The 24,692-nt window shown below is 41.1% G+C and overlaps 2 protein-coding genes across 13 annotated transcripts in view; one reads left to right on the top strand and one right to left on the bottom strand.

The window, feature by feature from the left end:
* The window catches only part of LOC144930506 (zygote arrest protein 1.L-like), a 29,470-nt gene extending 6,930 nt beyond the window's left edge, over nucleotides 1-22,540 (top strand). For both annotated transcript variants that reach the window (XM_078852547.1, XM_078852546.1), the window contains 2 exons: nucleotides 18,820-18,902; nucleotides 21,608-22,540. In XM_078852547.1, coding sequence (XP_078708673.1) covers nucleotides 18,820-18,902; nucleotides 21,608-21,694 — 170 coding nt within the window. In that variant the 3' untranslated portion in view covers nucleotides 21,695-22,540. The remainder of the gene's footprint in view (nucleotides 1-18,819; nucleotides 18,903-21,607) is intronic.
* LOC144929103 (protein furry homolog-like) overlaps nucleotides 4,103-24,692 on the bottom strand; it is a 349,363-nt gene continuing 328,773 nt past the window's right edge. For 8 of the 11 annotated variants that reach the window (XM_078852535.1, XM_078852543.1, XM_078852537.1 and 5 more), the window contains 5 exons: nucleotides 16,296-16,364; nucleotides 10,513-10,530; nucleotides 9,445-9,555; nucleotides 6,460-6,656; nucleotides 4,103-6,016 (listed from right to left, as the gene is read on the bottom strand). In XM_078852535.1, the coding sequence (XP_078708661.1) occupies nucleotides 5,758-6,016; nucleotides 6,460-6,656; nucleotides 9,445-9,555; nucleotides 10,513-10,530; nucleotides 16,296-16,364 (654 nt within the window). In that variant the 3' untranslated portion in view covers nucleotides 4,103-5,757. The remainder of the gene's footprint in view (nucleotides 6,017-6,459; nucleotides 6,657-9,444; nucleotides 9,556-10,512; nucleotides 10,531-16,295; nucleotides 16,365-24,692) is intronic. The other 3 variants (XM_078852539.1, XM_078852545.1, XM_078852541.1) reach the window with 1 other exon arrangement.

Raw genomic sequence — 24,692 nt, 5'->3', positions numbered from 1 at the left:
CCTCCCCCCCCCCCGTGTGTGTTTTTGTTTCCCCCCATTCCCCTTCCTAGAAGTGATCCGAGTAGCAGCTGACTACTGGCTTCTATGTAGCTATAATACTGGCCACCTATTTCTAAAGTGAGGGTGTAGAGTGCCAGTGTGAGAAGATGAGTCTTTAAATGTGTTTGCTGTACACCAGAATCTGGCTTAATCACATCTGTGGAATGATGGAAAATTTTACTTAATTTCTTTCCCCAATCCATTACTACTGAGCTGTGCTTTCTCTGCACAGATTGGAGAGGCAGTCCACATTTCCATCTGCCTATCAAACATATGGCCAAACCTTTAGAAATACTTTATTACTAACAACTCCTTCAATTCATAATCTCAGTTTTGACCCAGGTAGTTATAGGCCTGGCAGCTCAACATTGATCCCAGGTAAGATAAGGGAGTGGCTGACAGGGGACTTGATAAGGAATTAAAGGAGGGTTACATAATTTAATGCAAATCGACATGGGTTTATGGAAAATAGATCTTTTCAAACTTTTTTTGAGGTTACAAGTATGGTTGATAAAGGTAATAGTGTAAACATACTTAAACTTTAAGGTGTTTGACTTTGTATAATATGACACTGATTAAAATACTAGATATAAAATTAACATGACACATTAAATGTATTAAACTGCCTAACTGATAGGTCTCAATGTAATGGGGAATTGTCAGCGAGTGGGGTTTCCATTTGGGGTCTCACAGGGATTGATCTTGAGCCTTGCAATAACATTTTTATCAGTGACCTATAAGAAAACACAAAGTATACAGATGACACAAAATGGAGTGGTGAATAATGAAAGATCATGGATTCAGAGCAATCTAGATCACTTGATAAACTGGGCATAAGTCAATACTATGCATTTTAATATGGCTAAATGTATACAGCTAGGAACAAAATGTAGGCTATACTTACAGGTTGGGGGAACTCTATCCTCCACAACCCATAAATCTTTCTCCTGAGAAACAATAAACTGGAATCAGCTGAATATGAGCTTCCAAGTGATGCTGTGGCCAAAAGAGCTAACATGATCCTTGGATGCATAAACAGGAATCTTGAGTAGGAGTAGAGAGATGAGCCTGCTGTTGGAATATTACATTCAGTTCTAGTAGCCACAATTCAAGAAGAATGTTGATAAATGGGAGAAGGTTCAGAGAAGAGCCATGAGACTGGCTAACGGATGAGAGAACATACCTTCTAGTGATAGATGAAAAGCTGATTAAGGGGTGATTTGATTAGTTTGTAAGTATCCACATAAGGAACAAATATTTAATAATGGGCTCCTCAGCCTATCAGAGAAAGGTATAACATGATCCAAGGGCTGGAAGTTGAAGCAAGACAAACTAAAAATGGAAATGAAGGCAAATAACCATTGGAACAACTTATCAAGGGTCTTGGTGGAGTCTCCATCACTGCCAATTTTTAAATCAAGATCAGATGTCGTTCTAGAAGATATTTTCTAAGAATTATTTTGGGGAAGTTCTATGGCCTGTCTTAGAAAAGACGTTGGACTAGATGATCACAATGGTCCCTTCTGGACTTGGAATCTGTCTTTTGTATGAGATTAAAGAACTGTTTGACATATCCAAAAGGATGTGTTAGACTGAGGGAAAAGATCAGTTCTAGAAAGGAAATGATCAGCTAACATTTTCCCTTCTAGCTCCTGACTTTGCTGCTACCTTGCATCTCTAATAAGATGAAGAGTACTATGGAAAATAGTGGGAAGGGAGATCAAAGAGACGAATCAGAAGTCAGCCAAGTATTTCCACAGTCCCTGTCAGGGAAGGGGGAAAAAAATCTTTATAGACTTCTCAATAGAATATCTTTCTTCCAAAGGAGACCTATCTGGAAGAGAACAAGCCACTCTTGGACTGCTTAATGAAAATACTAGAGGATAATATAGCCAACTTCTTGATTTATTGTAAGGTGACTGATACCCCTTCAACCCAGAGAGCTACACTAGAATGCATTAAATGAACCTTGGAACCTGTGCACCCAAGGCAGTGTATGCATTTCTAACACATCTTATCTATCTGCCTATGGATAAGTTGTCTTGGCTGAGACATTTTGGATGGAAAGATAAGTATGCTGATTTTTCAAAAGCAGTCCATGTGTTTGAGGTATATCTTCATTGCTCTGTGGACATCAGAAAACTTTTCCTTCCTGGAACAGTAGACTTGATCAGGAGGTGAAGACTACGGCCTGCAGGATATGAAAAAGTACATTTCCCTCAGTTACCTAAGAATCAGATGTTTGTAAGACTACTTTGTTATTGAAGATGCAATAGTGTAGGTCAGTGTTACACTCCTCAGAATGATAAAATTCTGTGACAATCATAGAACTATAACACACAGAAAGACACAGTTGTGTGCTGCTTCTAATTTTCTTCTCTGAAAGGTTACTTTATATATAGACTTCAAAGTTTACCTGCATGCAATTCATATTTTCATTACATAAAAGTTTAAACTATTGCCATAACGAAGGCAGAGAGCTGTAGTATTTCCTACAGTTATCACCACGCTTCTTTTGTAAACAGTAGCTACTTCCACCACATCCTCCTACATCACTGCAGGTACTGCATCATTGATGAGGCAAGAGCCTGGATCTTAATATAGCTTGAGAAGTGGGCTTGCTGGATGTTGCCTCACTACAGTGGCCGGTATTAGTCAGGTCAATGCTACAACTAGGAGCAGTAGGATGGGGATAACAGCTGGTTTCCACCCTCCCTGGCTACTGTTTCTTCCAGCACAATAACAATGGTACAGTCTGAAGTCTCACTTTTGGCAGTTGGAGGATTGAGTGTTTTTGATAATGGCAGTAAAAAATGAATCCTGTGGGGTGTCCATCCTCTGTAGTTCTACACTCTAGTACGTTTTAAACACTTGGTAGGCAGTCCCACTTCATGTCAAATGCAAGAACTCCCTGTCTCCATCTCAGGCCTATGCTAAATGCAAACTTCTGTTCTCATAGCACACAGCACCTGTTGTGGACACTGGATTGTGTAATTTCAAATGGGGTTGCAGGGACTCCTACAAAGCTCTTGAGTATGTGAAATAGGATTGAGCTTGGTTTGTTAAAAATCTGGACCAGTTCTTCAAAGAAAATAGAAGTTAATGGGGCCTTGCTTGCTGGATCCCAGGTTGCAATCTTGCACTCAGTCCTTTATTGCTTTTTTCCCCATTTGCATTAGTTGATACTCCAGGCACCAGCATATTCAGCAAATCTCATGATTTCACTTGGCTAAACCGTAACCGTCTTAAGTACACCCCTTGCTTCAGAAGGTAAACAGGTCATTGACCCCAGTATCAGATCAGGTGCTTGTTCATCTAGGATAGCAGCTAGCACAAGAATCCAGCTAGTTATAAGAAATGGATGTGTAAATGCTTGCTCCTGTTAGCAAAATAAAGTACACTTAAATTGGCATACCACTTCCTTGTTATGTGGTTGCATGGAGGGCTGGTGTGGGAGAAAAGAGTGCAAGGAAGACACTGTGTAGTGCATTTTGAGATGATGTTCCTTCAGATGCTTGGGAGGAAGGTGGATTGGGAGAACACCCAGATTAGGCTAAACTATAAAGTAAGAGAATATTGCTGGGACCCAGGTTAGTCTTGTAATTGTAAGAACAGAAAGTTCCAAAAACTGTACACATTAATGGTTAGGAATTGTGCACTGGAATTTATAATTAGATGTGGATGTGAGGCATATGTAGTATAAGCCATATTACAATCTGATTTGATGCACACTAAAATGCTGTAGCATAGACAGGACGTATGAGAAGAAAACATGGAAATTATTTGCCAATTCATTGCTGAAATTGTACAGTATGTTAACTGCTAAGAGATATTTCCACTTCAGTGTTTACAAACTTCTAAAAATGATACTTACGTATCCTTCTAGCTTGCACAGAATACACATGATGACAGATACAATGTTTTTATTTTACAAAAAAAAAAGGGGGGGAGCTGGTAAAAGATGATGTAAATAAAAGTGTAATGCGCCACTAAATAAAACTACATATCCCCAGTAAATACTTATTAAATAATTAAGAACACCAGCTACAGTACCACAGAAACATCAAAATAATTCAATTTTATCAGATCAAAAAATACAGTGATTATGAATGTGCCTTGACCAGTTACAGAGCTTGTTAAGGTATCAACTACTGTCAGCAGTCCAACAGGGTGCACAGTGCCTTCAGTTAATGCATTTCAGCATAATTACATTTCTAGTGGGGTCCACTTCCCCAAGAAAAGGCAAAGCTAAGAATTTCATTTGTACATTCTAAACTCTGGAATTACAGAGCCCAGTTTAAAAAAAAAAATCATCACAGTGGGTAAGAGAGATGCATATAAAAATACTGGGTGTTCCTTTCAAATCACAGGAATCATGGGACTACATTCACGTATTTCTTTTACAAAATGCTATTTTCAACAGAATCCAGTTCATTTTATGCTACAGTGAACAATGACTATGAACTATAAGTATATAGAAGTATATTGCAGGTTTTGATAGTCAGTTTCCTCTTCCTTTCATTTTTTTCCCCTGTAGTCCCAGTTCCTGAGGTGTAACGTGAGTTATGAAGATACGTGTAAATGCATTCACACCTCTTTTCTTGAACTCAGCATATGCCGACTGCAAATCATGTATTTTACTACTAATAGCCACTGTTCCCCTTCCCCCATTAGCTTTGTACATCTATTCTCATATAACAGTGCATTGCATGAATGTACAAGAAAAATACTGGTTTTGCACTATACACTTTCTAGAATATATACAGAATAAAATAAGTTAACTTTCTTCTAATGAGAATTGCTGATGGGCAGCATATATCTTTAATATACATTTTAAAGTCTCTGCAGGCAGCTACTTTTTGGTTAGTTATCAATATTTGTAACATAAGCACTGATCAGAGAACTGAGCAGCATTCCAATAGTTTAACAGATATATTATTTCTTTTAGAAACACTGGGGAATCCCAGTTTAAAATATTATTAAATGTCCTAACATTTACACACTATGAGGATTAGAGCTAATAAAATAAAATTTCTCCAAAAATAATCTTGCATTGCTCTTTTAGGCATGCTCTGAGACCTCATCAACAAACATCCATACCTTCAAAATGCAACGGTCATATATCCATACATTTCAACTCTCACACATAATTCCTCATTACAGACAAAACAAAAAGCAAACAAAACATTGAGAAATCAATGGTTTTTGCAAAGTCTTTACAAGTCCTTTTTCTGCTCATATATGACTGCACATTCTTCATGACATTGCAAAATGTGTCATCAGGCAATTAGTTGATGATTACATGTACTGCTGTAAAACCAGGAAATCTTGCAGGTCTTCAGCCAAAATAAATCAGCCTTGATTTTAGCCTCATCCCACCTGCTTTACTTGTCTCAACATCTGGAGGCCATTACTGCAACAGCACTTACAATTCTGTTTCTACAGAAAATAATGCATGTATATGCATTGCTTTTAGCCCTTTTCCTTTAATGTAGTTTATATCTATATAATTAAAAAATCATTACCGCCCACACAACTGTTGTGTGTAGAAACAGCAGTCAGTAAGATGTTAACTCCATTGGTTTTTAGATCTTTGTTTTTTGATGAAATGTCTTGCTATGTTAAAATTCTGTATTGGTCATCAGTTTTTTTAATGAAAGGTGCTTGATAATGTTCTGAGGCATCCTTCGCTTTGTTTCTCTACTAAATGAAAGCTGTTCAGAATCCAGTGCTCACCATATTTCCTACAGGTTTGGCTTTTGCTAGAAGCTGATAGGACTGAACCATGCGTAGAGACTCTCGAATTTCTAGATTAAGTTCCATCAGTTTTGAGCTGGCTTCTGACATGTCTTGGTTAGAGCCTACTACTGCAAAGCTACCAGTCTGGCCCAATGTCTGATGACGAAAATATATATGCAACAGTGTCTGGACTGGGTTATCTTCAGAACTGCCAAATATGTCATTGGGCCAAACAGACCTGTGAACATATAATTTAAATATTTAATATCTTCTTTCAAAAGAAAACAAAGCAATTAATTATTCAACATGACTTTCGTTTTTGTTTTAAAGAATATGTATTTATAAATTAAAAGAATGTGAGAAGAGAAAGAAAGAGAAAGTTCTAAGGTGCTATTCCTATACTTATTAATAAGACGTCATTTTCTTACAGGATAATATTACAATAAATTTATTTTTCAAAGGATACAAACAGTTGTTAAAGATCAGAACTACCCTTCTTAAATGGTGAACATGCACAGGAGAAAAACACATAAAAACAACCAATTTTGTCCTTTTCAACAAGGACATCCAGCAAGAGTTGGAAAAAAACTGGAATCAAGCCTATGTTTAAATTTAAAAAGTCCATTAGGAAACTGAGTGCTGCTCTAAAAGCATAATAATTTAAATCATTTCACATTTTACCTGAAAACCTTGACCTGTGCTACTGCTGATATAAACTCCTTGCTTCTCAAGGTTTCAATGAGAGAATGAATGGCAGTTTCTGTGCTAGCTTGGGAAGCCTCTTGTATTTCAATTTCTTCAATACCACTGTCTGAAGCAGATTCAGCCTCTTTCAAACAGCTCTCCAGCTGGGCAAGTTCTTCTGACATGTTTATAACCTAAAAGAAATATGGAGAGTTGAGCTTTTCTGGATCAAAAACTCTTTTCAGCCAAATTAAGCGTTGCAGGAAGATAGGGATGTGCACTTTCTCTCCCTCGGAACTGTGCATGAGGACACACAGACAGGGGCACCAGTGTGGCCACTTGGCCCAAACATTGATGCATGTGGATGATTACATGAGTCAAGTACTTGTAATGAGCATTTGGGCTTTCCCATAGTCTGTCCTTAGTCAGTTCTTTAGAATTCCTTGCAGGAATTCTCACCTCGCAACCACACTGTCATTGGTGGGCCATGAACCCTTCCACCTGTAGCCATGTATAAAATCAACCTAAAGAAGTAGCCTCTTTTGGAAGAATGAAATAAAGCTGAAGTGATTCTATTACAAATAAAGAAAATCTGAATGTACAGAAAGAAAGAAAAAGTCCAGTAGACGTATATAGCAGTGGTGACCCAAACACAGTAGTGTGGTCCAGCCAATGCACATACTGCAGCGCTGTTCCTGAGCTTGCTCTCAATCTACCATGGTCTACACAGAAAGCAAAACCAACATCATAATTCCCCAGACAGGACAGGTGGGAAAGAAAACTCCTTAGCCAAAGAGCATGAGTAAGACACGAGACCTATACTCTGAAGTGCTTCTATGACTGACATGCTGATTGGGCAGCCAGTGGGGATAAAAATGCATGACCAGTTGCCATAGCACCCGCTGACTGGGAGACAACTTCTTTCATCAGCATTACCCACGGTTATCAACAAATGTGCATACTGGGATCTCAAGAATGAAAACTTCCAGGGGCCCATTATGGGGGATGGAGGTGGGTGTGTTGGAATTGGAGAGAGAGGTAGGGATGTGTGTGACTGATAAGGAGTGTGGGAAGGGTTTGACGAGAAAGAGGGTAAGTCTACACAGCAAAAGCTGTGCACAGGCTAACCTACCTGAGCTAGCTTGAGTCACCTAGCGAGGGTAAAAGGAGCACTGAAGACAGCGTAGCATGGGCTTCAGAGCAGGCTAGTGAGCTGAATACATACCCAGGGTCTGTGCTGAACTTGTACTAACTGCATCGAAGTCTGCCCTGTGCTGTCTTCACTGTTGTTGTTACCTGTGGTAGTTGGAGTCAAGCTAGCTCGAGAAGGCTTGCCAATGCAACTTTTGAGTGATAGCTTGAAAACTGCTTCCTCTTCATTAAGTGCCCAGCTGCCCTTTCAATGCAGCTGTAAAGGTTCCTCCCCCACTCTGAACTCTAGGGTACAGATGTGGGGACCTGCATGAAAAACCTCCTAAGCTTATCTTTACCAGCTTAGGTCAAAACTTCCCCAAGGCACAAAATATTCCACCCATTGTCCTTGGATTGGCCGCTACCACCACCAAACTAATACTGGTTACTGGGGAAGAGCTGTTTGGACGCGTCTTTCCCCCCAAAATACTTCCCAAAACCTTGCACCTCACTTCCTGGACAAGGTTTGGTAAAAAGCCTCACCAGTTTGCCTAGGTGACTACAGACCCAGACCCTTGGATCTTAAGAACAATGAACAATCCTCCCAACACTTGCACCCCCCCTTTCCTGGGAAATGTTGGATAAAAAGCCTCACCAATTTGCATAGGTGACCACAGACCCAAACCCTTGGATCTGAGAACAATGAAAAAGCATTCAGTTTTCTTACAAGAACACTTTTAATAAAAATAGAAGTAAATAGAAATAAAGAAATCCCCCCTGTAAAATCAGGATGGTAGATATCTTACAGGGTAATTAGATTCAAAAACATAGAGAACCCCTCTAGGCAAAACCTTAAGTTACAAAAAAGATACACAGACAGAAATAGTTATTCTATTCAGCACAATTCTTTTCTCAGCCATTTAAAGAAATCATAATCTAACACATACCTAGCTAGATTACTTACTAAAAGTTCTAAGACTCCATTCCTGGTCTATCCCCGGCAGAAACCAGCATATAGACAGACACACAGAACCTTTGTTTCTCTCCCTCCTCCCAGCTTTTGAAAGTATCTTGTCTCCTAATTGGTCATTTTGGTCAGGCCAGCGAGGTTACCTTTAGCTTCTTAACCCTTTACAGGTGAGAGGAGCTTTCCCCTGGCCAGGAGGGATTTCAAAGGGGTTTACCCTTCCCTTTATATTTATGGCCCTCCAGCCTCTTTTAATCAACCTTCTGTTCTAAAAACCTCTAATAGCTAATTTTTTAGAAATATCACTAATTTTGGGTGCTTCTTTTTTGTTTCCAACATGAGACACCGTCTCCCTGATTTTTAGTTGTGCTGAAGACATACTACTTCTTGTACAGATATGCAGAGATAGGTTATAGTCACCTGAAACTTGAATATGGCTTTAAAGCTGTAACATTAATTGCAAACTGACTATACAACTATGTACAGATGATGAGACTCAGTGGAGGCAGAAAGGGTCTTCATAACAGAATCTTCTTGATTCGAGTTAATGTACCTCATTTACAGTTTGATTGGTATACACCAACAGTGACAGAAACATTTTAAATCCTTGCTTTTTTTAAGATCATTGGGCTCCCTGCATCACATTGTATTAAAGAGCTTTCAAGTGGTCCAAGGATCAACACAGATATAATACAATGACTGAGAAAATAATTGCAAGTTCTAATTAAACCTTTTATCTCTTGGCTACAAAACAGCTGCTATACACACCTCCATTTTCAAAAGAGATGACCCACTGAAAAGAAAAAATTATAAAAAGGTAATTTTTAATGGGTATTGCTTTTGAACACCAATAACAGATAGCTAAATAATATTATTTCCTTTACCTCTGCCTCTTTTTTGATTGTATCTACTTTGCTGATAAGTTTGCAATAGGCTTGGAACAGAAGCAGCAACTGGAAATGCAACTTGTATAACCTCCGACACAACTCCAGCTCCTAAAAATGTAAACGGCAACATTATCTTAAATTCAGGGAGTGCTAATCAACTAACATATGACACAATCAGACAATAAAATCATAGCCAGTTTGTCCAGCACAGAATTTACAATATTAAAAATATTTATTTGCTTACTGCAGAAAAGGAAATGTCAAGAAGATTTACAAGCTAATGTAGTGAGAAGCTGATGAAAGCAGATGAAAGCTGCATTCAGGACTAGACTGGTAATTAAAAATAAAGTAGCATTACTCTGGCAGGTTAAAAGTTTATCTTTTAAGAAAGGCAATCACATTTCCAACAAGAAAAAAGGGGATTCAAATGACATTTCAAAATGTCATGCTCCAGCAGGAAATATATAGATCGCTTTTAGTTCTTTTGGCTGTTTTGTCAGTTTAAACAGTAGATCTGATACCAAACAAACAATTGTGATTTATGAGTATGGCCTCTTTTCCCAATGATAATAAAACAGGTAAGTATGCTATTAACCCTAGACTTACAGTTACAATTGCATGATAGAGCAAGAGGAAACTAATTCAATTCTTAGACATAAGAATGTTTCCTTATGAAAGCTCGCTATGATTTTATTTTAAGAAATATCAGATGGTATATTCTTATTGGAATGGAGCAGCAATATTAACTTATGCATCACTTTGTTTGCATATTTTTATCTAAAACATGAATTAATGAGGAGGCAACGTTAATATTGCTTTAGATTTAGACAGAGAAGCTACTGCTAATGGAGTCATCTACTATTAACTTCTATTAACTACAGGATCATATTATTTACAAAGGACCACTAGTTCATGGGTTAGGACTATACAAAATTGAAGCACGCAGTACTTTTATAATAGTCTATGACAAGACATTACTATGTCACAAATGGACAAGAAACAGATGGAGACCAGTTTGACGACTGTCATGGGTAAGTATTCAATAAATCAAGAACCATCACTTACTGCTAGAATTTCCATTTGCTAAGCAAGAAGGTGAGCGGGTCACAAAAATACAAAGGAAGAAAAAGATCAAGAATTAGTGTAGGAAATTATTTTAATTAGGGTCATAGATGCCCCAGGCAAACTAGAGGAAGAAATATATCTACCGTTCTCAACAGGTTCATTGAGTGGGAAAAATATCAGGCTGAATTCAAAGTGAAATTACTAAACACTTGCTGATATAACTGACAAAGAGTAACTTTTTTTCTTGCTGTCCTACCCATTAACAAAAATATACTTCAGCAACAACACTGCTATAGGAGGGGTCTGCAGTTATATATGTGTAAATATTTATATAAACCATCAGAAACAAGAACAATTGGGGTTTATTATCTGTACAATCCATTTTCCTTAATCCATGTAATCATATTTGAACATAGGGGGAGAAAAACAACAAAAATGAACCCCCCCCCATTACTTTCCCCATGAATTTAGGGTGTTATGTCAATCTGGATTTTGAGTCAACTCAAGAAGTCTTTGTTTTTGAGTTTTTAATTAAGACCTTTACAATACTTCAAGGCAAGATTTTCACAGTCGAATTTCCCTCTAGGATTGTGCATACAGTATTTTAGAAGAAGAATGGGCGTGTGTGTGTGGTAAATGTCAGGAAAGCCTTTTTTGGCTATATCTACACTTACAGTAGCATGTGGAGTACATACACACTGCATGCACCCCTAGAATGGGTATAAATAACAGTGTAGACAGTGAGGCACTACTTCGGTGAGCAGAGTAAGGACACACCAGAACCTTAGAGTACATATCCTACACAGCTCTCTTCACACTCACTGTCTTCGCCATCTACACCGCTGTCTTTAGTAGTGTAATGTCCCACTACCTTCCTGCTGCTGTGGCAGGGAAAGGCTCTGGCGGGAGAGGCACTGGGGAAAGGCTCTGGAAGCTCCCTGCAGCAGAGAAACGCTCCCAGTAGCTACACTTGGCAGGGTGGAAACAGCTTGCTTTTCACTGTGGCGTGTACTACACATATCCTACATGCTGACACCAGTGTACACCAGGCCTTAGAGTGTAAGTTATTTGGGCCACGGAAGGTCTTTACTTTTGTGTTTTGTACAGTGCCAAGCACGTTGGTGGCACTTAACACATACATTAATAAGCATATGAGAGATGATGCAATCAAAGTGACTCTTCCACACAGGAGCAGTTTATGCTTCAGTACTATGTAAATACACAGAATATATACAATGCCTATATTTTATTCTGTAGTTTGTACTCACTAACACCTAATAGTAGAGTAATTAGGCAAGCAGCAACTACTGGGCACAGTGCAATTTCAGGAGATTAAACCCTGATCCCGAACCGTTAAAATCTATGGGAATTTTGCTATTGACTTCAATAAGCACAGGATCAAAGCCCTTAGGGTACGTCTACACAGCAAAAAACTAGTCCCATGGCAGTGAGTCTCAGTCATGGGGCACGTGCTGTGGAACTAACAGTTTAGACATTCAGGCTGGAGCTTGTGCTCTGAGACCTTCCACCCTTGTTGAGTTTCAGAGCTTGGGCTCCATCCTGAGCCCGAACATTTACACTGCTATTTTTAGCCTTGCAGTGGGAGCCCCATGAGCCTGAGTCAATTGACCTGCACTCAGACCTGCTGCTGTACTTTTTTTTTTTTTTTCCTTCCACGTAGACATACCCTTAGTGACCGGCAGAGAAGAGCTGATTTCATAAACTTCAGCCAGTTATTAAGTCCCAGTACATGCCAGGCATGGTCTATTATTACTATTATAAACCAAAAATGAAAAAAAAGACATGGATTTCTACAGGGAATGTAAGCATAAACAGAGCTATTCTATAAGTTGAAGTGAAGTTCTACTCTGAAAAATGGTATTGTGTGGTTTTATATTTATTCTCTCGCCATTACTTTTACATCAAATTTACTCAGTTTACAGATCACATAATTTTCTAACTGCCAGTCCTGAAAACTCAGATGGGGATCTGACAGTCAAGATGCTTTCTTTCTGGCTCACTTGCCATCACTACTGGTAAAGATTCTGTAACTGGATTTAGTTAACAATTCTGTTGATGATGCATGTGCCAGAAGAGAATTCAGCTTTGTTCCCTAGCTGTATTGACGGCAGTGCTAAAAAGTAGTCGGAGAATCTTATTTATGTCAATGAACTAAGCGTTTCTGTTGAATGAGATGCCATTTTTCTGACCATAGCAGAATGGTCAGTACATTAGTCTGAACCCATTAGTCTGAACCTGTAATGGTCTGTACATTAGTTGATTACTTTAATAATCTATCAACATTCCATTCCACTTACAAGGATTTCTGAAACAAGTACCACATTCAGTAATCCACAATAGTTCCTTCAAGTCTTTTCTAAATGTATTTAGAAAGTCTATAGAAGGTGTATTTTTTGAAAACTCCTTAACTGCACTTTCCTGTCTTTGTGTGAGTGAGCACATACTATATTTTTAATTTTTTAAAAAATTTAAATAAATGTATGATCCAGTGAAAGGGTCACATTACTAGGAGCCAGCTTTGCCATTAACTCAATGTGTGGGCTCAGGCAAGGCATCTAGGCTGCATGTCTTCAAAGGTGTCTAAGGGAGTTGGATGCCCAACTTCCACTGAAGGTCAATGTGAGCTGGGCATCTAACTCCCTTGAGCCCCTTTGACAATCTCATCTTTAACCTTTTTGGAAAAACTCTGCCTTTCTTCAATCCTGTGCACCATTCACTGGTTCTAACAGGTCTGTACAGGTTTGAAGTAAACAGGGGCGCTGGAATAATTTGTATAGTGGGCGTGCTGAGAGCCACTGAACCAAACGGCAAACCCATATGATGGAAAACACTTCAAGCTAGTGGGTGCGGCAACAACCCCAGCACCCATATTTCCAGCACCTATGGAAGTAAGGACTGAATTTGGCCCTTCCTCCATTTCTCCATCTATAAAGCAGAAATACTAATACTCACTGCCTTCATGAGTATATTGGGAGAGTTAATTAGTGTTTATATAGCATTTTGAAAATGTAAGATGATATATAAATACAGAGTACTATTTTATTATTATATAGGTAAAGTATGTAATAAATCTTTAGGACACTGTAGGGAAAGTGTGCATGCCTACATATGTCTATTATACAATGGAACACATGTCAAGCAAGATATTAGGGTGCAAACAATTTTTAATATGCATTAAATATCCTATGAACAGTATTTAGCTTGTGTGCTTAGCCATTTTTCTGAGTTTAAAATATTGGCCATTTTAAATTGTTTTTCAGAATTCTTAACACACAGCTATACATAATAATCTCGTGCTCTAATATTGTTTTAATCTAAAAACATAACCAAAAACTTCTGAATTGGGATTTTTTTTTTAAAGAGACTTGTATAGTTTAAATAGGTCCAAATAAAATTTTGTGAAAAATGGAGAGAAAATTCCTTTCTAGGCTGAAACTCTGTGTGCAAAGTGGAAATTTTTACTGCTGAAAATAAGATTTCTTTTAAATAAAAATTAATGACAGACATAAGTATAGCATCACCAACAGTGCTACTGTACGGATTTTGTTTAAAAAAAATCACATTCTTATAAACAGATTTCATAGTAGAGTAAAAAGAAGAAAATGCTTCCCATTTCTTGGGTTGCCAACTTTCTAATCGCACAAAACCGAATACCATTGCCTAGCCCCTGCTCCTTCACCGAGGCCCCCTCCCCACTCATTACATCCCCCTTCCCTCCATCATTTGCTCTCCCCCACTCTCACTCGCTCATTTTCACTAGGCTGGGGTAGGGGTGCGTGCTGGGGTGAGGGCTCTGCCTGGGTGTGCAGGCTCTGAGGTGGGGCCAGAAATGAGGGATTCAGGGTGTGGGAGGGGGCTCCGGGCTGGTGCAGGGGGTGAGGACTCTCATGTGGGGCCAGGGATGAGGGGTTTGGGGTGCAGGAGGGGGCTCTGGGCTGAAGCCGAGGGCTTTGGAGCGCAGGAGGGAGCTCACGTCTGGGGAAGAGGGTTGGGGTGTGGGAGGGGGTGCTGGTTCCAGGAGGGAGTTTGGGTGTGGGAGGGAGTTTGGGGTGTGGGATCTGGGCAGCGCTTCCCTCAGACAGCTCCCAGGAAGCTGTCAGCATGTCCCTCTGGCCCTTACGTTCCCAGCCAATAGGGGCTGCAGAACTGGCGCTTGTGGCGGGGGCAGGGCGCAGAGCCCCCATGGCCTCCCCTATGTCTAGGATTTGGAGGGACATGATGGCAGCTTCCTGGGATCTGCGTGGAGCCAAGTAGGGAGCCTGCCAGCCTCGCGCCAACTGGACTTTTAATGGCCCTGTCAGCGGTGCTTGACTGGAGTTGCCAGGGTCCCTTTTTGGCTGGGTGTTCCGGTCGAAATCCGAACACCTGGCAACCTTACCCCTTTCACCTGACTTGGGTTCAGAATATAGACATCCAATAATTCTTACTGCTTAGGTCTGACCTCTGACATATAATGCCCCTCACTTCAGATATTGAAAAAACGGATTCTCCACACACTTATTTTTCAAGATACATAATTATGAGTGATTCATAAGACTGGGCAGGATCAAAGTCCATGGCTTTTTCTACACTGTGAGCTAGGGTTGTGATTCCCCTGCATACACATGCTTGCACTAGCCCTCTTTGAGCTAGCATGAGTATAAATAGCAGTAGCACAGGTAACAGCAGCAGAGGCGTGCTGAGTTTGTATTTGTCTAAACCAGTGGGTATTCATCTAAGCTGTGCTTCTGCTATCGATGCTCCTGAAGCTACACTGCTATACAAGCCTGAGGAGAGCTAGCACAAGTATGCACACATGAGGAAATCACACCCCTAGCTCACAGCGTAGGCATAGCCCAAGAAGTTTTTGTGTATGCATTCTGAATTACCCAAAGGTGGGGGGAATCGTATTCTTCCTTTTTACCTTCCCTGTCAAATCTGCCTATGAAAGTGATTTTAAACAAATCTATTCTAATTCTGTCTTTCATCAATTTTATTACACAATCCTAGAGGGCAGAATCAAACCCATGTACCCAACAGTAGCAAAACAATGTATATGCTTGGATTCCCACCCCCACGCCATTTTACAGTACATTTAGTGAGAATATTATGCATATATTGTTTAAGAAACAAACCTTGTCTCAAGTAGACAAGGCTATTACAACAATTAGTAGTGTTAAAGACACGGGTGATCCTCATGCAATGTATGCATGCACGTTTTTTACAAATAAGTACAACATTCAACTAATAACAATGGGTTGTTTCATATTAGATAGTAATTAGCAAAATAACGTTTGACAAAGTTTCTGTCATGCTTCTACTTTAAGAATAAAACACAACAATAAAGCAAAATATTGTTCCAGACAGGTCATACATATGTATATGGTACTAATTATATTAGATTCAGTACAGCTTTTTGGTCAGACAATAATCTATCTGACAAGCACAGAAACAGAATACTAATCCTTTTTCTTCTAGAAACATCTGCATAAAAGGCAGACTTGCTTTGGTACACAGATAGTATCTACCCTGCTTATCTAACTCAATGTTATTAAGCCCTGAACTGAGACTGGTTGCTCACTTTCATAAAAGACAGCCCTTTATTATTAGGCCAATACTTCATAAGAATCTAAGTTTCCAAAAGATGGTTTGATAACTGAAATGAAAAGCTTTACCAACATACTTTAATCTTTAAGAAGATCAAAAAAGGGCTTTTGTGCAGAACACAAGTTTTTTACTTTAATAAACTATATAAAAAGAATCCACAAGAGACAGTCACCTACCTGAGCATCTGTATTGGTTCTGTGTATGCCATCATCAGCACCAAATGTCCTTTTGCAGTCATCTAGCCACTACAAAATAAATATAAGTAATTAAAACTACTCTGCAACACAGAGCAAACCAAAGACTGTGATAAAAATGACAAAGACATGTATTGCTATGAATACCTTCCATACACCCAGATCACCATCAATGAAATTATTTAATTCATACATTTTGATATTCTCATTTTGTTTAATTCTAGTTAAAGCTGTCTTTCACATGCCTGATACTTGGCACTTAATTTCTTACCAGCACTGACCTTGCCAATGAATGTCACTCTTTGTTCTGCTAAGAAAAAATGCTATGTAGCAGTTACCCTGTTCCCTCCACTGGAAATTTCACATAAGCTTCATTATCCCACAGTATGGAGTACATGCTACCTTTAGTGCTTTCATTAAATTTGGTGATTGGGGATGGATGGCAGGTGGGGGAGGAAATAGAAAATTCCTTAATTATATATGCTAAAATAATTTTCATTCAACCTGCTTTTGGAAAGATTCATTATATTATCTCTCAATACCTTTAATGCTAAAAAGATGTGTGTCTAAAGAACACTTTGAATAAAAAGTTGATTCAGTTTAGATAAATGAAAGGATAAAACCTGTTACATTTATTGGGAAATAGTATGATCAGAAAATGTAATTCTCCGGTATAGCCACATGTACAACAAATGTATTCTATTGATTTCAATGAATGTTTTGTGTAAGAGACAATCACTATCTTGTAGGACGTAAAAAGTGAATATAAAACATACATAAAAACAAGTTAACAGTCTTGATGTACAGTGCATCCTTTTAGCCTACACAGCACCAGGCACATTTTGGGCATTACTGTAACACAAATATCATCAATAATGCTGAAGTAGAGTATTACTGGAATAGCAAAGCACCATGCTGAGATAAAAGTGAAAATTATCCCCTGTAACACAGAACAGGCTCAACACAATCCATGGAAGTAAATTTAGCAGAATGTGTGCTGTATATCATGAGTCTTATTGGAAATTTTAGTGACCTTTTCCTAACCTTTGTCTGATGCAAGAAAGGGAAGAAAAAAATGTGATTTCCCATCTGCTCAATTTAATAAAGGCTACTTAGTGAATTAACTAGGCCTGTGTGCTTATCAGAAGGAGAAGTGGAATTCTCTAAACACTGTGGTGTCAGTTTCAATTAGTGACATGGATCCCACTGTACATTTTAAATCTTGTTTTTCTTTTCATCTGACAGCATTCATCAATAATAATGATATAGTTTGCATCAGAAAAAATGACATCAGAAATTGGGAACCTAATATCTAGTTTTCACACTCTGTCTGATGTCTTCTTACACATTTTACATTTTTGAAATCTTAAAGAGAAAAAACAATATTTTTAAATATTAGAGATCCCTGCAGTTTTTACATGATACTTGAAGTGCTCTATTTTCTTATATTCTCCTTTGATTCAATGTTTTAGTCTGTAATACAGATATGAGCACAATGAAAGCCTTAGTACAAGGGAACAGAACAGTAGTTTGGAAAAGCAAAATTGGACAACATGAACGATCCTGGCCCAGCACTACAAAAGGGACATTGGCTTTTTGTCACTTGCTCCCTTTATGCGCGTGCCATAAAGCGGCATGCTGGGGACCATTCCTACTAGTGTAAGTTAGAGAAGCCCTGTGGATGTTTTGACTTGCACTGGTAGGTGGTTTGGCTCCCTGCTAATACCAGGACCAGTGGAAGCAAAAAGAGGTGGTTACTCACCTTGTGCAGTAACTGAGGTTCTTCAAAATGGTTGTCCCTGTGGGTGCTCCACTTTCGGCACACTGTGCTTGTAATCAGAGATTTATAGTAGCAGTGCCCCGGTTGGCTGCGCACGTGCGGCAGCCATCTCACACCGCTCCGAGCGCTTACCTACTGTGCACAGGCAACCGTCCCCAATTTCCTTCTCCACACCAGAGAATCGACGTGAAACTCTGAAGTAGAGGGATGGGGGGTAGTGGAGCACGCACAGGGACAACCATCTTGAAGAACCTTAGTTCCTGCACAAGGTGAGTAATCTTCTTCTTTTTCTTCTTCTTTGAGGAGTGTGCCTGTGGGTGCACCACTTTAGGTGACTGTTGAGCAATGCCCCTCAGTGGAGGGGAGGGGCTTCAGAGTTGGTTTAGTGACTGTAGATAGCACTGAGAGTCCACACTGAGCATCTGCAGCTGATTGCTGTTCTAATGTGTAATGTTTAGTAAAAGTATGGGCAAATGCCCAAGTAGCTGCTTTGCAAATGTCCGTGATGGGTACATTATTGAGAAAGGCCACCAATATTAATAATGGTCTGGTGGAGTGAGTGCAAACTCCTGGCGGAGCTGGTAGATTGTTGTTTTGGTAACACAAATGGATACAACTTGATATCCATTTAGACAATCTCTGTTTCGAAATAGTTTGACCCTTGGAACATTCTGTTATAGAGAGAAATAGTCTAGATGACTTCCTGAATGTTTTTGTCCTTTCTAGGTAGAAAGCTAGCGCTCTGCAAACATCTAGCGTGTGAAGTGATGCCTCCCTGCGGTCGGCATGCGGTTTCAGAAAAAACACAGGTAAGCATATGGGTTGATTTAGGCGAAATGGGGAGGCCACCTTGGGTATAAATTTGGGATGTGGCCGTAAGATCACTTTATCTTTGAAAAATGTGGTATAAGGTGGGTGTGCCATTAGGACACCTAATTCCCCCATCCGCCTTGCTGACATGATGGCAATGGGGAAGGCCATCTTCATGGATAAGTGTAACAGAGAAAAAGTTGCTAGGGGGTTCAAACGGTTTCCCCATTAGACTGCGGAGAACAAGGTTAAGAAAGATCCCATGGCGGCAGGGTCTTTTAGGGTGGGATAAGTGTTTTCTATGCCCTTTAGGAAGTGTTTAGTAGTTGGGTAAGCAAAGATAATGACTCCGTCCATCTTGTTGTGGAATGAAGTGATGGCGGCCAGGTGTACTCTGAGGGAGCTGTTAGATAACCCCGATTTCTTAAGGCCCAGTATATAGTCCAGTATCCTGGGTAGTGGGGTCGACTGTTGAGCAATATGGTTGTCCTGTCACCAAATGCAGAACTGGGACCACTGCTGTGTGTATATTTTTCGTGTGGTTAATCTTCGACTGTTCAGTAGGACGTCTTTCACTTCCTCAGAATAGTTTTTGTAAATCCCCATTAGCCATGGAGTAACCCGGCCTTGAGAAAGAGAAGGGATTCGTTGGGGTGATTGACGTGTCCTGAGTCCTGCGTCAGAAGGTGAGGTATTATTAGAAGGGTTTGAGGTGGCTTCACTGCCATCTGTCTCAGGTATGGGAACCAGGTTTGTCTGGGCCCTGTGGGTGCGATGAGAATGATCCTGGATTTGTCCTGCCTGATCTTGTGAATGACCCGACTCAGGAGTGGGATTGGAGGGAATGCATACAATAGTGGTGTTTCCCACTTTATTAGGAGAGCGTCGCCCAAGGAGTGGTGTTCCAGTCCGGCTCGGGAGCAGTATTGAGGGCACTTTGCGTTCTGAGTTGTTGTGGCTAGATCTATAATGGGGAACCCCCATAGGTTGAATATGGCTGAGAGAGTTGAATGATCCAGCTCCCACTCATGGGTTTGTGAGAAGTCTCTGCTCAGTTGGTCCACTGTCGTGTTTGGACATCCTGGCAGATAAGATGCCAAAATGTCTACGTTGTTGGTGATGCACCAGTTCCAGAGGCATATTGCCTCTGTGCACAGAGAGTATGATTGCGCTCCCCCTTGGCGATTTATATAGAACATGCATGCAATATTGTCTGTAAGGATCTTGACAGTCATGTTTTGGATCAAGGGCAGGAAGTGCTCACATGCATTTCTGACAGCCCTTAGTTCCAGTATGTTTATGTTTAGGTTGGATTCTACTGGAGGCCAGCGACCCTGGATGGCGTTGTTGCGTAAATGAGCTCCCCATCCCACAAGGGAGGGGTCCATAGCGATCGTTGTAATAGGAGCTTTCTGTTGGAAGGAAACACCTGTGCAGATGTTCTGTGCTTGTGTTCACCATGTGAGCAAGTCCTACGGAGCATAGTGAGACGTCTGTTGAGAGAATGTTTATGTGGTATGTAGATGGTGCAAAACCAGGCCTGTAAGCATCTCATGTGTAGCCTGGCATGCTTTATGACAAATGTCATTTCAGCCATGTGCCCCAAAAGCTGTAAGCACATTCTGGCGGACGTTTGTGGACTGTCCATGATCGTTGTAATCAAATTGGTTAAGGTGAGGAAGCACTGTTGGGGTAAACTTGCTGTTGTGGTGAGGCAATCGAGGGAGTTTCCAGTTGTTGGACAGGAACCATGGTGGACTTCTCCACTTTTATCTGTAGTCTGAGATCTGTAAAGAGGATTATCGTGGTTTGTGTGGCGTTTAGTGCTGCACGTTCTGTCGACGCCCTTAAAAGACAGTCGTCCAGGTATGGAAAAATCATCACCCCCAGTTTTCGGAGGTGAGCTGCAATGACCGTGAGGGCCTTGGAAAAGACCCTTGGGGCATATGACAGGTCGAAGGGGAGCACTCTGTATTGGAAATGTTGATGTCCCAGGGTGAATTTCAGGAATCGTCTGTGCGCCGGGTGAATGGTAACATGAAAGTAAGCATCTTGTAGGTTGAGGGCTGAGAGCCAGTCTTCTTTCTCTAATGCCAGAATTATCATGGAAAAAGTCACCATTTTGAAAAGTTGCTTTCTCACAAATTTGTTGAGCTGTCCTAAATTAATGATGGGTCTCCATCCACCGGTCTTTTTCTGAGTGAGAAAATAATGGGAATAAAACCCTCTTCCCCTGTATTGATCTGGTACTGGTTCCACGGCCCCTGATTGTAGGAGGTGGTTTATTTCCTGTTGTAACTGGGGCTCATGAAAGGGGTCCCTGAAGATGGACAGAGAAGGGGGGTGGGTAGGTGAAAGAGAGATGAAGGGGATGGAGTAACCCTTCTGGATAATTTCCAGAACCCATTTGTCTGTAGTGACAGTGTTCCAGACTGGGTATTACGGTGACAGTCTCCAAAAAGGGCTAGAGATTGGGTCTAGTTCTGGGATCAAAGAACGTGGAGGTCTCATGCCCTCAACCAAATCTTCAAAATGATTGTCTGGAAGTAGATGAGTAGAAGTAGTTGAGACATGGAAGGCTGATCTTGGTTCTGCCTGCATCTTGTCTGTTTATGGCATTGGTCACACTGTCTTTGCGGCTGGGTGTTTGGGGTAGTTCAGAATCACTGGTTATAAAATCTGCCCTGTTTCTTTTTGTTCACAGGTACACAGATACCCAGGGATTTTAAGGTGGCCCTGGAGTCCCTCAGGATATGTAAAGACACATTTGTGTGTTCCACAAAGTTTCTGACCCTCAAAGGGTAAATCCTTGACTGTGGCCTGGACCTCCCTAGGGAACCCGGAAAGGTGAAGACAGGATGCCCAAAGCAGGACCACAGAGGTAGCAATGGAGCATGCTGCCGTATCTGCGGAGTCGAGAGAGGCCTGTTTTGGCAACGAGACCCCCTTCAGAAATGTTAGCCTTGTATTGTTCTTTTTTGTCATCAGGCAAATGTTCAATAAAAGTTGACATTTTAGAGAACAGGTTGTGCATGTATTTAGCTAGTAAGACTGAATAATTAGCTATGCGAAATTGGAGCATGGCTGAGGAATAGGCTCTCTGTCCATAGGTCTAGCCTTTCCCAGTCCTTACCGTAAGGGTTCGTTCTAGATGGTGTTGTTTTCCCCTTTGATTAACAGCCTCAACCACCAAAGAATTTGGTGCAGGGTGAGTGAACAGAAGCTCGGCCCCTTTAGCTGGCACATAACACTTGTCAGATCTCTTACAAGAAGGCGGGGGTGTGGCAGGTGTCTGCCTGATTATTTTTGCAGGATCCATTATGGCAGCATTGATAGGCAGTGCAATTTTTACTGATGGAGATGCCTGGAGGATGTCTGTAAGCCTGTGTTGGGTTTCTGGTAGCTCTGCTAAGGAAATGTCCAGGGATTCAGCTACCTTCTTGAAAAGATCCTGGAATGATTTGAAATCGTCCCGATGTGTGTGTGGGGGGTGGTATTACTGTTTCATCCAGTGATGAAGATGAAATGTGGGTGGGCGGCAGGGTATCACCCTCGGGCTCCTCTATCTCCTCCTCCCATGTCTCTGAGGGAGCTGGGGCAGGTGGTGAAGGGGATCGTGTTGCTCTAGACCTTGGTGGAATGGGGAGAGGAGGGGGAGGCTGAGGTCCTGAGGCCTATATAATGCCCATGGATCCCAGTATGCCCAGTTGGGTGGAAAAGTCATTGGAGGTGGCACTCACAGTTGAGCCTGCCAGCCTCATACGTCAGCAGATGTGTAATGCTGAGACGGTTCTGGCTGAGGGACGGAGTGGTGAGGGGTGCATGTCCCTGCCTCATCCTCTTCTTCCTCATCGCTGGAGATGGCTGAGCCAACGGGAGTAGCCACCAGGTTTGGTCCCGGTCTCGCTGGGGTACCGTCGGTACTGAACAGGAGCGTGCCAGACTTTGAAGTAATCATGAGGTTCGCCTGTTGCATAAATTGCTGTGGTACTGGAAGTCTCGGTGCCAGGGACGTCAGAATGCTGTGGCATGGGAGCAGAGTGAGAGCTGTTGGTACTGATGGCTTACTGTATTGCGTAGGTACATCAGGGGGCGCCATTACAGTACTCGGTGCCGAGGTTTTCTTCAGCTCCGTTGGTGCCAACCTGGGAGGTTTGGTTTTCGTGCGCGTACCTCCATGAGAGCTTGCCCACACCAGGTCCTTAGCTCCTTGGGAAGTCTTGGTACCGGACGTTCCTGGTGCCTCGTGGTCCGATGCTTTTGGTGCCATTGGTACTGGGGCAAATTTTCCACTGGGAGATTGCTTTCTTTTGTGCAAATTTCACTGTGGGGAAGAGCAAGACCGCTTTTTAGCAGCCTTTTTGGAAGCAGGCTCCTTACCAGCCATTTTTGAGGTAGATCTCCTGTCAGATGCTGCTGCTGGTGACTGCTGGCCAGGAGGCATTCTCGACTCGGGGTTGGAGGCTGGCCTGAGAGATTTCTCCATCTGGAGGTCCCTAGCCTTCCTTGTCCTAGCAGACAATTTTTTGCAATGTCGACACTTCTGAGTAATGTGGGTCTCACCAAGGCAGCGGACACAGTGTGCGTGGCCGTCTGCTACCAGTATCGAAAGTCTGCAAGTCAGGCAGCGTTTAAAGCCGGGAGAGCCAGACATGCCTGAGAGGATACTCGTTTTGAGAAAGAAGGAGAATAAGTCCATATTTGGGTCTCTGTTCTTGTTGTTGAAGCCGGCGACCCACCTAGGAGGTGGGGGGAGGGGGGAAGAGGGATTGAGGGGAACAGCTAACCAAAAAAAATTTTTGGAAAGATTTTAAGTAAAATATAAACTAGAGGATAAATAATGAAATTAAAGTCTAATACATCTGGGAAAACAGAAAACTGCTGAGGTATGTAAGATTAAGAGAGGCACTGCTGTCGCTCCAACTCAAGACAAAGGCAGTACAAAAGGAACTGGGAGACGATTGGCTGCACATGCTAAGTAACCACTCGGAGCGGTGTGAGACGGCTGCTGGGTGTGCACAGCAAGCTGGGGCACTGCTACTACAAAACTCTGATTACAAACATAGGGTGCCAAAACACCTAACGTGGAACACCCACAGGGACACTCCTCGAAAAAGAAAGGTGGCTTACAAACCCCTTTGTCTCCCCCACTTCAGCTCTGCTGGGTGTGAGTTCCATGCAGCTACAACTAACACTCCTATTTTTTACATGTGCAATTCAAAGTCTAAGGAGGTTAAGACAACATACAAATATCACATACAATACACTTTTTCAGGATAAAGTTTGTAAAAGAGGTTTACAGTTTGGCTCATAATTCTTGGTTTGATTCTAGAGACCAGTAGTTTAATATACCACACAGATTGCTTTTATACAATTATTACCTATTAGAATATAGCCAACCAATTTTACTTCAATCACTTCCTGTATGTCTCATTAGCTTTTGTTAGCCAATACATATATGTTAGGCATAGTATGCACCATGTTAAAAGGTATTATGTGCATGGTATTAATATAAGAAGTGTAGGGAAGTTATTTTAACGGAATGTAATATGCTTTTCCTACAATTCTGTTCACCCACATAATGTATCCCACAACACTTTGAAAACCTGAAGTCAGCTTTGGTATTACAAAACAGGAAACTTGCCAAAGCAAAGATGCAAGAATACTTTGTACCAAGTATGGTTAGGGGAAACTTTCATGGCTCATCAGTACTTGGAATGGAATATTCAGATGAGTACAGGGAGGTACCTTTATGGACCAGTACCAGGAATGCTAGTAGCCAAACTAAA

The sequence above is a fragment of the Lepidochelys kempii genome, chromosome 4, assembly GCF_965140285.1.
Source record: "Lepidochelys kempii isolate rLepKem1 chromosome 4, rLepKem1.hap1, whole genome shotgun sequence".
Classification (NCBI taxonomy): domain Eukaryota; kingdom Metazoa; phylum Chordata; order Testudines; family Cheloniidae; genus Lepidochelys; species Lepidochelys kempii.
Note: the sequence above shows the minus strand (reverse complement) of the source record. Positions and strands in the feature narration are given on the sequence as shown.